The 14,867-nt window shown below is 55.4% G+C and overlaps 2 protein-coding genes across 6 annotated transcripts in view; one reads left to right on the top strand and one right to left on the bottom strand.

Annotated features, from left to right (window-relative positions):
- Nucleotides 1-924: 924 nt before the first annotated feature.
- On the bottom strand, nt 925-7,871 carry NTHL1 (nth like DNA glycosylase 1). Of its 2 annotated transcripts, XM_058035524.1 has the most exons (6): nt 7,817-7,871; nt 6,590-6,813; nt 4,222-4,392; nt 3,433-3,592; nt 1,869-1,974; nt 925-1,363 (listed from the first exon to the last, which is right to left on the bottom strand). In XM_058035524.1, exons 1-6 carry the CDS (start codon nt 7,869-7,871, stop codon nt 1,240-1,242), a joined length of 840 nt encoding a protein of 279 aa, XP_057891507.1. In that variant the 3' UTR covers nt 925-1,239. The 2 variants fall into 2 exon arrangements, with proteins under 2 accessions (XP_057891507.1, XP_057891506.1); XM_058035523.1 differs by lacking the exons at nt 6,590-6,813; nt 7,817-7,871 and adding an exon at nt 4,551-6,007 and having other exon boundaries at nt 4,222-4,429.
- Nucleotides 7,872-7,978: 107 nt separating this feature from the next.
- The window catches only part of TSC2 (TSC complex subunit 2), a 33,214-nt gene continuing 26,325 nt past the window's right edge, over nt 7,979-14,867 (top strand). For all 4 annotated transcript variants that reach the window (XM_058035951.1, XM_058035949.1, XM_058035950.1 and 1 more), the window contains exons 1-12: nt 7,979-8,033; nt 9,382-9,539; nt 10,062-10,148; nt 10,760-10,870; nt 11,474-11,618; nt 11,745-11,862; nt 12,330-12,378; nt 12,711-12,836; nt 13,140-13,213; nt 13,550-13,676; nt 14,316-14,459; nt 14,675-14,812. In XM_058035951.1, the coding sequence (XP_057891934.1) occupies nt 9,402-9,539; nt 10,062-10,148; nt 10,760-10,870; nt 11,474-11,618; nt 11,745-11,862; nt 12,330-12,378; nt 12,711-12,836; nt 13,140-13,213; nt 13,550-13,676; nt 14,316-14,459; nt 14,675-14,812 (1,257 nt within the window). In that variant the 5' untranslated portion in view covers nt 7,979-8,033; nt 9,382-9,401. The remainder of the gene's footprint in view (nt 8,034-9,381; nt 9,540-10,061; nt 10,149-10,759; nt 10,871-11,473; nt 11,619-11,744; nt 11,863-12,329; nt 12,379-12,710; nt 12,837-13,139; nt 13,214-13,549; nt 13,677-14,315; nt 14,460-14,674; nt 14,813-14,867) is intronic.

The following is a 14,867-nucleotide window of genomic DNA, read 5'->3' as shown; positions in this document are numbered from 1 at the left end:
CCCAGCACTTATCTGCTCCTTCCTCAGCTGCTCAGGGAGCCCCGGGCGGAACTGCAGCCCTCCAGCACATTGTAAACTTTGCTTCCTCTTCGGAGAGGAGCTGGAATTACCCTTTGAAGCTCCACAATGAAGTCAGCACTGCCCTTTCTTTGAAGAACAAAACGCTGGGGTGGTGCTGTCCCTGCCAGCTCCTGGGGACACAGCCTGGCTCCCGTGGCCGTGTGACCCTCGTGGCACACACAGAGTGGCACTGCTGGTGCTGTGCATCACCCAGAACCCAGGAATTGCTCATCCAGCAGGGATTCCTCTGCTCCTGGCTTGGGAAGGCTCCAGCTGCACCTTGGGATCACCAAGGCTGGAAGAGATCTCCAGGATCGTCAAGTCCAACCTGTGCCCCATTCCCTACCCTTGTCCCCATCCCTACCCTTGTCCCCATCCCCGCCTTGTCCCCATTCCCTACCCTTGTCCCCATCCCTGCCTTGTCCCCATCCCTGCCTTGTCCCCATCCCTACCCTTGTCCCCATCCCCGCCTTGTCCCCATCCCCACCTTGTCCCCATCCCCACCTTGTCCCCATCCCCTGCCTTGTCCCCATCCCCACCTTGTCCCCATCCCTACCCTTGTCCCCATCCCTACCTATTCCCCATCCCCAGAGCTCTGAGTGCACATCCAGCTCTGGACACCTCCAGGGATGGCAGCTCCACCACCACCCTCCTGTGCAGCCCCTTCCAGTGTTTAACAGCCTTTCCCATGAAGGAATTCCTGCTGCTGTGCACCCTGGGTGTCCCCTGGCCCAGCTCCTGTCCTGTGGTAGGTTCTGCTCCCTGTTCTCAGCCTGGCAGGGTTGCCATGGCTCAGCCCTGCTCAGGTCACCCACGTTCTCCTCCCCTCGGCCAGTGCCACACAAATGCCAGCAAACTCGTGGGTGCAAAAAGCCCTCACCACCTTTATTAAACAATATTTACAAGCAGCAGCAGCAGCTCCCCGAGGACAAAGCTTTTCCCTGCAGTGACTCAGAGTGGCACAGCTGGGCTGTGCTCAGCCATTCAGCCAGGCTGGAGCGTGCAGCTCTGTCCCAGCAGGGTTGCTGCCTCTCCAAGCCCCTTTTCCCTCTGCAGAGCTGAGCCGTGGCCAGTGGCTGTTCCTGGAGCTGCTGAGCAGGCTCCTGTCCCTGCAGCCACACTGCCAGCCCCGTGCCAGGCCCAAGCAGCTCTGTGGCTCTGCCAAGGCTGGATGGTCCCTCAGGGTCTCTTGGCAGCAGGGCAGATGTCCTGGTTGAGGCACTGGCTGCAGCGAGGGCTCACAGGCAGGCAGGTCTGCTGCCCAAAGCCCACCAGGAGCCAGTTGATCTCCTTCCAGAGGTCCCTGCAGCGGGGGGACAAACAGCACCATTGCCATGCAGCTTGGAAGGGGTGAGAACAGCCTGTGGTGCTAATGGGATCCTTTTTCCCTTGTGTCTGTCCCTTCTGAAGGTGAGTCCCAACCCTGCCAGATCCCTGCTGGAACAGCCCTCCCAACCCTTGCTGGTCCTGCTGGGCTGGGGGGAGCAGTGCCAGGTGTGGGGCTGCCCCTCTGTGCCAGCTGTGTTTGACACTGAACAACAACCACCAGTGAGGCCAGCATCCAGCCCTGCTGCTCTGGCCACTGGGCTCAGCAAGGAACAGCACCTGGCCTGGGACGTGGTAAACCTGGCAAGGCAAAAATGAGGGATCAAGAGCTGCCCTGGTGGTGCCTGATCCATCTGATAACAACAGAGCCAGCACACAGGTGAGATATTGCTGCTGTGGCTTGGGCAGAGGGGAAACGCTGCGAGCCTGAAAGGAGCAAGGAGCCAAAATGCAGCCCCAAGCAGGGCTGTGTGCAGACACACCTGGGCAGCCACTCCTCCAGTGCCACCCGAGTCTGCTCGGGGCTCTTGGTCTCCTTCTTCACCCACTGGAGCCTGTTGGAGATCCTGTGCACGTGGGTGTCCACAGCTGGGGAGGGAGAGCCAGAGTTCAGCTGGGGCAGGCGCAGAGAGAGACAGGGCAGAGCCCCAGGTGTGTGTCACAGCCCCCAGGACAAGGGCAGAGAGCCCAGGTGTCTGTCACAGCCCCCAGGACACAAGGACAGAGCAGAGCCCCAGGTGTGTGTCACAGCCCCCAGGACAAGAGCAGAGCCCCAGGTGTCTGTCACAGCCCCCAGGACAAGGGGACAGAGCAGAGCCCAGGTGTGTGTCACAGCCCCCAGGACAAGGACAGAGCAGAGCCCCAGGTGTGTGTCACAGCCCCAGGACACAAGGACAGAGCAGAGCCCCAGGTGTGTGTCACAGCCCCCGGGACACAAGGAGAGAGCAGAGCCCCAGGTGTGTGTCACAGCCCCCAGGGCAAGGGGACAGAGCAGAGCCCCAGGTGTCTGTCACAGCCCCCAGGACAAGGGGACAGAGCAGAGCCCCAGGTGTGTGTCACAGCCCCCTGGGGCAGCAGAGCACCCAGCTGGGACAGAGCACAGGGCAGGGGGGGCTCACTCCAAGAACAAACATTTTCTTCCCAGGCCTGCAGCCAAAAGCATTTGGGGTGGGTGTCTGTCTGTCCCTCCCCGGGCTCACACAGCCTCTCCTAAGGCTCCCCAGCCCCATGGAGCAGGCACAGGCCTGGCCCCTGCTCCCTCTGCACGTTCCCATCCTCCCAGAGTTTCAGCTGAGTTACGCAAACTGTGCTCTCTGCCCCTTCCCCTGCCCGCATGGAAAACACATTTCATAATACCCACCAGCAGAGAGGGCTTGGGAGGCTTAAAGCAGTGTTTATAATGTGCTTTGAGCTCAAAAGCTCTGCATGCAAAGTGTATTATTGTTAGATCAGCGGTGATAAACCTGTCTCTGGGGCTAATTGGGCAAAACCCAGGAAATTGCTGTAAACAGGAAGACTGAGCCTTGCCTCCCAAATCAAACCCGAGCACACAATTATTTGGAAAGCACTTGGCTGCTTTGGCTGCCTCTGGACTTCCCTCCCCCACAGCAGGAGAAGGACAGAGCCCAGGGGCTGCTGGATGCAGGGCAGGGGCCACAGCCTGTCCAGCTGATGGTCACCATTGGGGCTGCAGGCTCCAGCTCCCACCCACCCGCTCCTCCTGCCTTTCCCAGGGCTCTCCCATCCTTCTGGAACACTCCTCTGTCCCCTGGGGCCCCAGGGCAGGACCTGCAGGTGATGGTCCAGCCCCATCTGGCACCAGCTCCCCAGGGCTGTGACTTCCCCTGGGGATGTCTGTTATCAGATGTGGGGAGGAACAGCAGCTGCTCACATCCTGCAGCTCCCTGGGCGAGTGCTGAGGGTCACATCACTCCCTTAGCCAGGTACTGAACCAAGGGGTGTTAGCAGGCTGCTGGGGCTGCAGTGCTGCCCCTCTGCCGGGGATGGGCTGGGATTTAGGAGAGGGCTGGGAGAGGCACAGGTTACCTATGCCAGCCACGCTGTCCCAGGCAATGTGCATGGCCAGATGGGCCATTTTGGGCCCAACTCCTGGCAGCTGCACCAGCTCCTCCACAGTGCTTGGGATGTCCCCTCCGTATTTCTGCTTCAGGATGGCCGTGGTCTGCTTGATGTACTTCACCTTGTTCTGCAAAACCAAGGGGAGAGGCACACAGTCCAAGCTGCCCTGCAACACAGGGAAAACAGACCCACAGCCCAGGAAAGCAACCATTCCTGAGTGTGTGTTACAGGTGAGGCCACACATGGGAGCTGTGCAGGAGACAGAGCCTTGGCTTCTACATGAAATGAAAATGCTGAGAGCTGGGAGCTCCAACCTCCTCCTGCACAGGCCCTGCAGCCAACAATCCCATCCTGCTGGCAATACCAAGTGCCAAAACTGGTGTCAAATCCAGCTTCTAGCCTGATTCCAGGGGAGAGAGGAAGGCACGGAGGCTCTGTGTCTGTGTGGCAATCCTGCACTCACCTGTCACTACAGGACATGAAATAATACAGTGTGGACACACTGCTCTTTTCAAGGCAAAAAGAGACGTAATTTTTGACTCTTAACATTTACAGACTTCTAAAAGTGATAGTGGATTGGAGGGTGAAAGTGCCACCTCTCCAATGACACTAGACAAATCAACAATCCACCAAATTTCTTCCATAAAAAAAATAGAAAACAATACGTTATTTACATGAAACGTGTAAGAAAGTTCGTTACACGAATGTAACCATCAAAAAGCTTAGAAAACCCTAAAAGATCAGACCAGCACTGACCCTCCAGAAGCCCACGGGGTAGATGATGTGGCCCAGGCTCTCCTCGTCCATCTGCAGCACGCTGTCCACGGTGAGGCCGCGCCGGCGCAGGCGCAGCATGGCAGCGCTCGTCACCTGGTCCTTGGTCTGGCTGGAGAGCATCAGGGCCAGCAGCACCTGGTACCGCCTCACCTGGGCACACAGGGGACACAGGGGACACTGAGATACCCTGGGGGACCCATGGCAGCGCTCGTCACCTGGTCCTTGGTCTGGCTGGAGAGCATCAGGGCCAGCAGCACCTGGTACCGCCTCACCTGGGCACACAGGGCACACAGGGGACACTGACACACCCTGGGGGATCCAGCAGCTCTGCACCACCCTCAGGGCAGGGTGTGCTCCCACTCTTCAGCCTAATCTGCCTCCAGGAGACTGGAATACTGCAACAGGAATAATCCATACCCAACAGGAATAATCCATACCCAACAGGAATAATCCATAACCAACAGGAATAATCCATAACCTTCTAATTCCACCACACAATAAAGGGAGAAAAGAAATCCCTTCAAGCTCAGCTGTCAGTACCTGTGAGAGGGCAGGGAGCAGCTCTGCCTGCTGGAATACTCCTAAGACAGTGCTGAGCCACAAAGGGCTGGACATAGCTTTCCCTGAGGATGGCATTCCCAGGAGAGCCACAGGATGCACGGGCACAAACAGCCAATGATTTTTCATGCAATGTCTGCTCTAAGCAGCTTTTGAAAATCCCAACCCTTTCCCACCAGGCTGCAGTAGGAACTCGTGTCTGGCTCCAGTGAGCTCCTCAGGGAACCAAATCTGAACAACTGGGATGACAGAGACTGGGAGGAGGAGGACAAATCCCAGGAACTCCTCTGCTGTTGCCACGCAGGGTTTAGCCAGGCCATCACCTCCTATTTCCCAATTCTTTCTTCCCAGATGTGATTCCATCCCACCAGAGTGAGGAGGATGATGCAACTAACCCACAATGACCCTGGATAACGTGGGACACAATTCTCACTTGCAAAACCAGGTGCACCACGAAAAATCCCTGCATGTGTGGAAACAGGATAATGTCGGGGTACAGAGAAACGGTGTGAGGAGCTGAGGGTTACAACATCCACTTTTTCTTGGAAGCAGCAAGGCAGCTTCCCCAGGGAAGAGAAGCTATTTCCATGTGGTCCCAGAGCTGCCAGCCCACGCGGCTGAGAGCGTGTGATGCTGCCTGGTGCGGGGTCACAGCTCATCCTTCTCTCCAGGGAGCAGCAAGGACAGCATTCCCTGTGCCAGGGCTGTCCAGCTGTGTCCTCCAGAGCCCTCCCTCAGAGCCCAGCACGTCCCACTGCCCCTCTGGATGATTCCCACTCCAGAGGCTCCTGCTGCTCCAAGCCCATGGGGTTGGATTGGTCAGTCTCCAGTCATTTCCAACCCTATCAATTCTGGGACTCTGTGATCCCCACATCCCCGCTCCAGTGCCTCCCACTGCCCCTCCAAGCCTGCCCCACACATTCCTCTGCATTCCACAGCCACCTTGCTGGATACCTTCCCTGGACTCCTACAGAGATTTTTAAGGAAAATAAGAACATGGCTTCATGCCCTGCCAGCCTGCTCCACAAAGCAGCACTGCCCCTCACATTCATCACATCCTCTGGGACCAATCCCAGCCCTGATCCTGATCCAGTTTCTGTCCTGGAAACATCCCAAGTGGGACAGATCCAGGGGTAGCAGGAGGACGAGGGAGGCTGTGTTCTCGTGTGCCTGCCAGAGCTGTCACCCGTGGATGCTGTCACCTGTGGATGCTTTTCCCTGTGGATGCTGTTCCCTGTGGGAATGCTGCTCCCTGTGGGAATGCTGCTCCCTGTGGGGATGCTGCTCCCTGTGGGAATGCTGCTCCCCGTGGGAATGCTGTCACCCGTGGATGCTGTTCCCTGTGGATGCTGTTCCCTGTGGATGCTGTTCCCTGTGGGAATGCTGCTCCCTGTGGGAATGCTGCTCCCTGTGGGAATGCTGCTCTCTGTGGGAATGCTGCTCCCTGTGGGAATACTGCTCCCTGTGGATGCTGTTCCCTGTGGGAATGCTGCTCCCTGTGGGAATGCTGCTCCCTGTGGGAATGCTGTCACCCGTGGATGCTGCTCCCTATGGGAATGCTGTTCCCTGTGGGAATGCTGTCACCCGTGGATGCTGTTCCCTGTGGATGCTGCTCCCTGTGGGAATGCTGTTCCCTGTGGATGCTGCTCCCTGTGGGAATGCTGTTCCCTGTGGATGCTGTTCCCTGTGGATGCTGTTCCCTGTGGGAATGCTGCTCCCTATGGGAATGCTGTCACCCGTGGATGCTGTTCCCTGTGGGAATGCTGCCCCCATGCAATGCCTGGGTTACCTCTGGAGGCGCGCTGGTGTCGTAGCACCTGTGCACTCCCATCTCATCCACGGGAGCATCCCTGCCGCTCCTCATCTGGCGGATGCGCTGCAGCTGCTCCCGCCATTGCGGTGGCTCCCAGCGCGCCTCGGCCCCCTCGCCCTGCCCTGCCTCATAGGCAATGGCCACGCTCTTCCTCCTCCTGCTCTTCCTCGGCACCGCGGGCGTGCCCTGGAGCTGGCTCCCTGCGTGGATGGCAGAGATTCCAGGTTCAGGAGAGCGGCCCGCACAGAGCTCGGTGACAGCCCCATGTGCCACCATCCACCAAGGGGACCCTGAGCAGGGCGAGTTCCCTGCCCTGAGTCCCAACCCAAACCCTGAGCATCCCCCGGCCCCAAGCAGAGCCAGCACAGGGTGAGGGAGGATGGAAGGACCTGTGAGACAAATGGCAACAGGTGACAGCAGTGGGGTCACACGTCACACCATGGGGACAGTGTCCCAAACACAGGTGAGGCTGCTGGAGGTGCATCCCCAGCCCAAGACAACTACATCCCTCACTCCAAGGGGGACGTGACAAGGACACCCAGCCCCTGTCACAGCCATGCCTGGGCCTGGTGCAGCCCCAGCCGCTCCCCGTGCCCAGCACACCCCGATCCCCCCTTCTCGTACCAGCGATTCCCCCTCTCCCACACACCCCATGTCCCTGATCCCCTCCTCCCGTACCCCAGGAAACCTTCATATTCTCCATCTCATCCTGTATCCTCATCCTCTGACCCAGACCCCCATCCCCTATCAGTACCCCATCCCCTGCCCACACCCTGATCCTCTGTCCGTACATCCCATCCCCTGCCTGTACCCCATCCCCTGTCCCGTACCCCATCCCCTGCCTGTACCCCATCCCTTATCCGTACCCCATCCCCTGCCTGTACCCCATCCCTTATCCGTACCCCATTCTGAGTCCCGTACCCCATCCCCTCTCCGGTACCCCATTCCCTGCCTGTACACCCAAACCCTATCCACACCCCCATCCCCTGTCTGTATCCCATCCCCTCTCCCATACCCCATTCCCAGTCCCGTACCCCGATCTCCTGTCCCGTACCCCCAGTTGCCCTGTCCTGTACCCTGTCTCGTACCCCATCCCCTGCCCGTACCCCATTCCCAGCCTCCTACGCCATCCCCTGCCCGTACCCTGTGCCGTACCCCATCCCCTGCCCGTCCCCTGTCCCGTACCCCGTCCCCTGCCCGTACCCGCGCCGCCCCGGGCCGAGCGCAGCCGCCGCAGGCCGGGCCGGGCCGCGCTCATGGCGGCCCCGCGAACTACCGGGCCCGGGGCGCACCGGGGCTGCCGGAACGGGCGGGGCGAGCGCGGGGCGGGGCCGGCACCGGGCACCGGGCACCGGGCACCGGGCCCCGAGCGGAGCGGGCCGGGGGCGGCGGGACCGGGCCGGGCCGGGCCGGGCTCGGGGTGAGTGCCGGGGGAGCCGGCCCCGGCAGGGGACCGCGCTTTGGGGCCGCGCTGTGAGCCCGCGGTGTGTCCGGGGCCCGGGCCGTGACCCGCCGTGTGTTTGTTTGGGTATGAGATGTGACCCGCGGTGTGTTCGGGGGCTGGAGTGTGACCCCCGTTGTGTTTGTTGGGGTCTGGGTGTGACCCCTTTGTGTTTGGGGTCTGGCATGTGGCCCTCGGTCTGTTTGGGATCTGTAGTGTGACCCTCGGTCTGTTCGGGGTGTGGAGTGTAACCCCCGTTGTGTTCGGGGTGTGGAGTGTGAGCCTCGTTGTGTTTGTTGGGGTCTGGGGTGTGACTCCCATTGTGTTCGGGGTCTGGGATGTGTCCCCCGTTGTGTGTCCCTAAGCGCTTATGGTATATCCTGGCTTGGGGTGGGTTGTGGCGTGTTTGGATTTGGGGTGGGATGTGGCATGTCCCGGCTTGGGATGGGATGTGGCATGTTCGGGCTTGTTCAGGGGTCGTGGGGCACAATGTGCCATCGCCCGGGGTGGGTTAGGGTTGTGGGGGTCCCCAGGGAGGTGCACTCCCAGTGTCCCTGGGGGCAGAGGGCTGGGGGCTGCGTGTGTCCCCGGGGATGGTGGGATGGGGTCCATGGTGTGTCCCCTGGTGACACTGCGATGGGGTCCTTGCCATGTCCCCTGGTGACACTGGGCTGGTCCATGCCATGTGCCCCGGGATGCAGGGACACGCTGTGTGGTGCATCCCCAGGAGCAGCAGGGATTGCTGTGCCAGGCTGTGGGAAGGCCATGGGATGTCCCTGGGGCTCTGGGGTTGTACAGGGTGCTGTGCCCAGGGCCAGGGTCCCCAAGGGACAGTGGGTCGGGCAGGGAGAGGCAGTTTCTGCAGTTGTTGTTGTAATGCCATCCCTGTTCTTGCCCATCTTTCCCTTGCCTGGCAGCACTTGGATGTTCCAGCACTCGGATTTCTGGGTCCTTCCTCACTTCCACATTGACAGCACAGCACGGTGTGCTTGGCCTTTGCTTTGGGAACAAATGTCCAGCTCACACCCTCCAAAAAGTGTGTGCACATGGACATGCTGCAGCAGTCATCCTGTGTGCTGGGCTGGGTGTTCAGAGCTCCCAGCAGAGGGTGTCCCAAAGGTCCCTGTTCCATGGGGGATGCAGGTGCCGAAGGCAGGAGCAGCACAAGCTCCTTGTGTTTCCTCAGTGTTGGGCTTCTCCCATGTTTGAAAAGGCTCAAGGCACCCAAGCTCTTTGAAGAAGCCTGGTGTGATGCTGTTATTGGGGTTTCCCTGCTGAAATATCCCCCTTGGGCCTCCCTTAGCAGAGCCCTGTTCTGTGTTTGCAGGGCCTCAGCGCTGGGCAGCCATGGCAAAGCCTCAGAGCAAGGATTCCGGGCTGAAGGAGAAGTTCAGGAACCTCCTGGGGCTGGGAACATCCCGGGGAAGCTCCAAGTCTTCGGAGGGCAAGCAGACAGAGTTCATCATCACTGCAGAAATACTCAAGGTGTGAGAACTGAGTGGAGTGAAGGTGGGGATAGTGCCTGGGGTACCTCAGCTGAGGGGGTCCTGCTCCTTTCCTGGTTTTTTGGCACTCAGTTCCTCTCCATGATTCCCTCTCCTGATTCTCTAGTGAGCTGGATGTAGAACTCACCTACTTTGCAGCTCCAGCATTTGAGTTATTCCCTCTTTGAATGCTTTGGAGATATTTGTTGTGTTGGGTTACAGGCTATTTCCCTGACCCCTCAGTTTTTTATGGTCTGAGCTTGATGAAGTTTCTGTGGTGGCAGTTTCCACAAGCTGGGAACTGTTTCTGTTTTATGGAAACCTTACAGTGCTGTGGAAATGAAAAATAAAATAATTGATTCCAGTAATTGGTACCACAAGTCTTTAAGCAGAATCGTTGGCACACGAGGAGGAAAATGCAAAAAAAAAGGAGAAGGAGACCAGAATTGCTTCTCCCCTTGGAGAAATGGAAAAGTGTTTCTGGTAAGATAAACTGTTAGCCTATTTCTCCATTTCTTTCCAGGAACTGAGCATAGAGTGTGGATTGAGTAACAGGATACGAGCAATCAGTCAAATCTGTGAAGTGGCAAAAACCAAAAAAATTGAAGAGGTGAGTTCCAAAGTGTTCAGTGAGTATTGAAAGGATGGAAATTAAAGCAGCAGCTCTCAGACTATTGTAAGGGACTCCTGTTGTTTAGAAAGCTTTTTAGAATGGGTGATCCCAGAGGCTGCTTTGTGCTGTAAAAGGGAATTGGTCTGCCCAACACTCCAGCTCTGCAGCAGAGGGGATGAAGCTGTTGGGCTTCCTGCACCATCCTGGAAGGAGAATGCTGGGGATGTTCAGGACAGCTCATGGGAGATGATGTTTGGAGAGATATCCTTATCTCCTGGCTTGTTAATAAGCATCCCCCACTTGGTTTTTAACTCATCTTGTAGCTGGGTGAAGGCTTCTGCACAAATATTCCCACTTGCATTGAGTGTGGAATGAGGAATTGCAGTTCCCGGGGTGTAGGGCTGGATTTGGGGTCTCCTGGGGTTGGTCTGAGTGTGTGACCAGGTGGGTGAGTGTCCCTCAGAGCAGAGAGCCCCGCACGTGGAGCCCCTGGATCTTGGTCGTGGATTGCCATCACTCATTGTGCCCTGCTGGCTGGAGCTCCTGGAGGAGCTGAGCTCCCCTGCCTCATGCTTTTGCCGTGGTTTTGGTGTTTGTTGTGCCCCCAGCACGCCGTGGAGGCCGTGTGGAAGGTGGTGGCTGACATGCTGCAGCCGGAGCGTCCCGCCGAGGCCAGGCACGCCGTGCTCCACCTGCTCAAGTCCATCGTCCAGGGACAGGTGACAGCAGCCCCACGGGGCAGGGGACACTGACCTGAACTGGGCTTTGTGCAGGGGGGAAAATGGGAGAAGCACCAGGGAGCTCTTCTCTACAAATGTTCATACTTGTAATTTTGGTTGCGTCTCAGAAATGAGAAGAGGAAGCGTTTTAGTTTTAAGTCTTGGTTTGACCTCGCAGCAAAACTTTTCATACAGCTCATAGAAAGCTGTTCTGGTTTGGGGTAACGCTCTTGAGAAAGAGGAAATACTTTGGGTTAAGTTCAGCATAATTCAGCAGATTTTATGTGGTCTTTGCCCAGACCTTCTAGTCCCAGTTTGCAGCTGGTTTTGATGTTTCAGGTATGCAAGGGGTTCTGTGTGAGACACTTCTAGCCTGGCCAAGTTCAGCACACAAGGAATTCTTCAGATTTCCCAACGTGTTGCACAAACATGGGGCTGAATCAGCCCAAATTTGTCATTGTCAGTGTTCTGAGAAAGCAGGGGTGGGTGCTTATGAAGGGAGTAGGCATCGATTCAACAAAAAGCTGATTTAAAGCATGAAGATTACTGAGGTGTACCTTGCTAATGTCCAGGCCTTAACCCCTTCCCTTTTTTCATTTCCAGGGTGAGAGGCTGGGCATCCTCAGAGCCCACTTTTTTAAGGTTATTAAGGATTACCCCTCCAATGAAGACGTGCACGAGCGGCTGGAAGTGTTCAAGGCTCTGACGGAGAACGGGCGCTACATCACCTACTTGGAGGAGGAGCTGGGTGAGCATTGTCCCAACTCCTCTTCAGTCTGGGGGGCAAAATCCAGGCAGAGACACCCAGTGATAACACAAAAAGTAGTGGTGTCACTCCTGGGTAGAAGGTAACAGGGTTTTTTCCCTTTTTTAGCTGATTTTGTGCTACAGTGGATGGATGTTGGGCTGACGTCTGAGTTCCTCCTGGTTCTGGTGAACCTGGTGAAATTTAATAGCTGCTACCTGGAAGACTATGTAGCTGACATGGTCCAGTAAGTTAGATTTTTTAACTCCTACCTGCTTATTCCTGGTAAATTACATAGAGAAAGTTACAGATCAATACACAGACAACTGGGATATTTTTGTCCCCATCTGGATCTGTTTCATCCTAGGTGATTTCTGACAAATATTTGATTTTCAGTTCTCGCGGTGTTCAGGTCTGTTTCAGCTTAACTAAATGTGCTTCTCCCATTCCCATTCCATGGGGTGGGCCTGTTTGCATTGCTTAGTCTCACAAGGGTCTGTGCTGTTGCATTACCTGAGCTGCATTTAAGTCTCCCTTTGACTTTATAAAAGAGATTGCAGAGCTCAGTGTCCCTTGGGCTGTCACCACCATTGCCCCAGGAAGGGCAGTGAGGAGTTAAATAGCATGGCAATTAACCTGACTGCTCTGACTCTTTGTAATTTGCCTAAAATCATGTGGAGCAAACAATTCTAATTAAATGTTCTTTCTTAACAGCAAGATCTGCCTCTTGTGCATTCAGACTTCATCATCTATGGACATAGAGGTCAGTGATCTGAGCTTCTTTTAGTACTGCAGAACTCTTTGAAGTTCTTTGTAACTTCTACAAACAAAATCAGATCGTCAGACTCTGGGTTTATTCTCATCTTTCAAGAGAGCTGATGCAATATTATATTATTTGTAAGCCAGTAAATCTCACACACCAATAATTTATTCCAAAGCAAACAGAGCATTAATCAATTTGATAAACGAATCGACAGTGCTTTTTAGAAAGAAAAAAACCCCAAAATATCTTCATCCATTTTGACTTCCAGAAGATTTTCTGGGTGTGCCAGGTGTGGATTTGACCTGGCTGATTGACTTTTGTCTTTCCCAAAGATTTCCTTGCAAGTCCTGGATGCAGTTGTTTGCTACAACTGCCTGCCCTCGGAGAACCTGCCCGTGTTCATCATCACCCTGTGCCGCACCATCAACGTGAAGGAGCTCTGTGAGCCCTGCTGGAAGGTCAGGAACTCTGCTTGCTTTCAGGAATTCACCCCTGGATGAGGTGCCAGACTGACCTGGGCACATCTGCCACCAGTTTCAGCTTGGTTTGAAGAGTAATTAAAATTAAAACTTGCTGAAGTACTGAGGGATCAGCTTCTCATTAGTGCAAGTTGTGTTATGTCCATGGGATTCTCCCCTGGTTTCAGCTGCTGTGGCAGGGAAAGGCAGGTCATGTTTACTCAGAAGCATGGCCATTTAATCCACGTTTAGGCACTGAGTGTTTGAACAGCTGGGGATTGAGGTGTTCTCTCTGCACTGCAGCTCATGCGCAACCTCCTGGGGACCCACCTGGGACACAGTGCCATCTACAACATGTGCAGGATCATGGAAGACAGGTAAGGGAGCAGCATCCAGGAATCCAGGGAACTCAGGAAGGGCCTGGTGAGATGGATGGGGAGCCACCAACCTCAGCGGGACAAGCTGAAGGTTCTGGTGCTTAGGAATAATTTCCCTTTCTAGTTATTCTGCTGAAGTGCTCATTTAGGGCATTTCTGAATTTAATTTCCCTCTGTTTAAAGTTGTGGTGAATGATTTGCTGCTTTTCATGTTTGTCCATTGCTGTGCAAGGCCCTGATGTGTAACAGCTGGGAATTCCTGTTGGGACAGGGCATATTCCTATTGACTTTGTATGCTGAAATAATTGTGGCATCTTGCCTCCCCCCTGTCCTTAGATCCTACATGGCAGATGCAGCCCTGCTGAGAGGAGCTGTGTTCTTTGTTGGGATGGCTCTGTGGGGGGCTCATCGCCTCAACTCCCTCAGGAACTCCCCCACTTCAGTGCTGCCTTCATTCCTCAAGGTAGGATGGGATGCTGGGGCGACTTTTTGATTACTTGGAAAAATTCAAACCAAAAACGTGGCCCCCTACACCAAAGGGATCTTTGTAGGACTGGAGGACGAGAGGGAAAAATTGGGTGTGGGGTGAAGCAGGGAGAAACAGTAAAACAAGTAAACAAGAGGATTTGTGTCTGTAGCTGAGGCCTCCTCCTTGCACTTCTTTGGCCAGAAAAGCAAAATCTGAATCCTTTCTAGCAAATACCTACATTGTGGTGCTTTACCTTAAAAAATAAAATACAAAGCAACAACTTTCACTCTTCCCAGTGGGTGGTACAAGAAGTGAGGGAGGCTGTCTGCAGGGGAAGCCTCAGAGCTCTCAAAATTTCCTCATCTGGGTGCCTCAAGCAGGAATTACTGCCTTTAATCCCCTTGTCTGCCTGTAGGATGGGGCTGTGTCTGCCATCTGAGGCACAGCTGCTCGCAGGAGAGCAGAACTGCTTTGAGAAGGTGGTTCTGTGCTCTGTGTGTGCAGGGACCCAGATGGATTTATCTCAGGCCTCCAGGCCGATTCCCTAATTAACAAGGCTTGTTGCATTTGGGTGCAGAGGGTTTGAGGGCTCTGCTCCCCACCTGCTCACTGATGAAGGGCTTTGCTTTGCAGGCCATGACCTGTCCCAACGCCGTCGTGTCCTACGAGATCGTTCTGTCCATCACACGCCTGATCAAGAAGTATGGCAAGGGGCTGCAGGCTGTCACCTGGGACATCCTCCTGGACATCATGGAGAGGCTGCTGCAGCAGCTGCAGGTGCGTGCTGGGCCTGCCTGCAGGTGCTTTCAGTGCCAGGGCTGTGCCATAAATCCTTCTGCAGATTGATCTGTTTGTGCGCTGGGGAAGGGGGAGATGAGAAAGGCTTAGCCCGGTTCTCACTGCTGTGGTTCTCTGAGTTTTCTGTTGGTGTTTAAAATTAGCACTTTTTGGCAGGGTGGAACTCTTACAGGAATGGTTTTGTCTCTTTTCAGGTTCTGGAGAGCCAAGAACTGAAGTCCATTGTACATGATCTTCTGACCACAGTAGAAGAGCTCTGTGACCAGAATGATTTTCATGGCTCTGAAGAGAGATTTTTTGAGCTGGTGGAAAGATGTGCCGATCAGAGACCAGTAAGGCTTTATTATTGTCCTCCTTTTGGGTTTGTTCTGTTACAGCTGAAATTTG

Source organism: Melospiza georgiana, chromosome 16 (assembly GCF_028018845.1).
Source record: "Melospiza georgiana isolate bMelGeo1 chromosome 16, bMelGeo1.pri, whole genome shotgun sequence".
NCBI classification, from domain to species: domain Eukaryota; kingdom Metazoa; phylum Chordata; class Aves; order Passeriformes; family Passerellidae; genus Melospiza; species Melospiza georgiana.
Note: the sequence above shows the minus strand (reverse complement) of the source record. Positions and strands in the feature narration are given on the sequence as shown.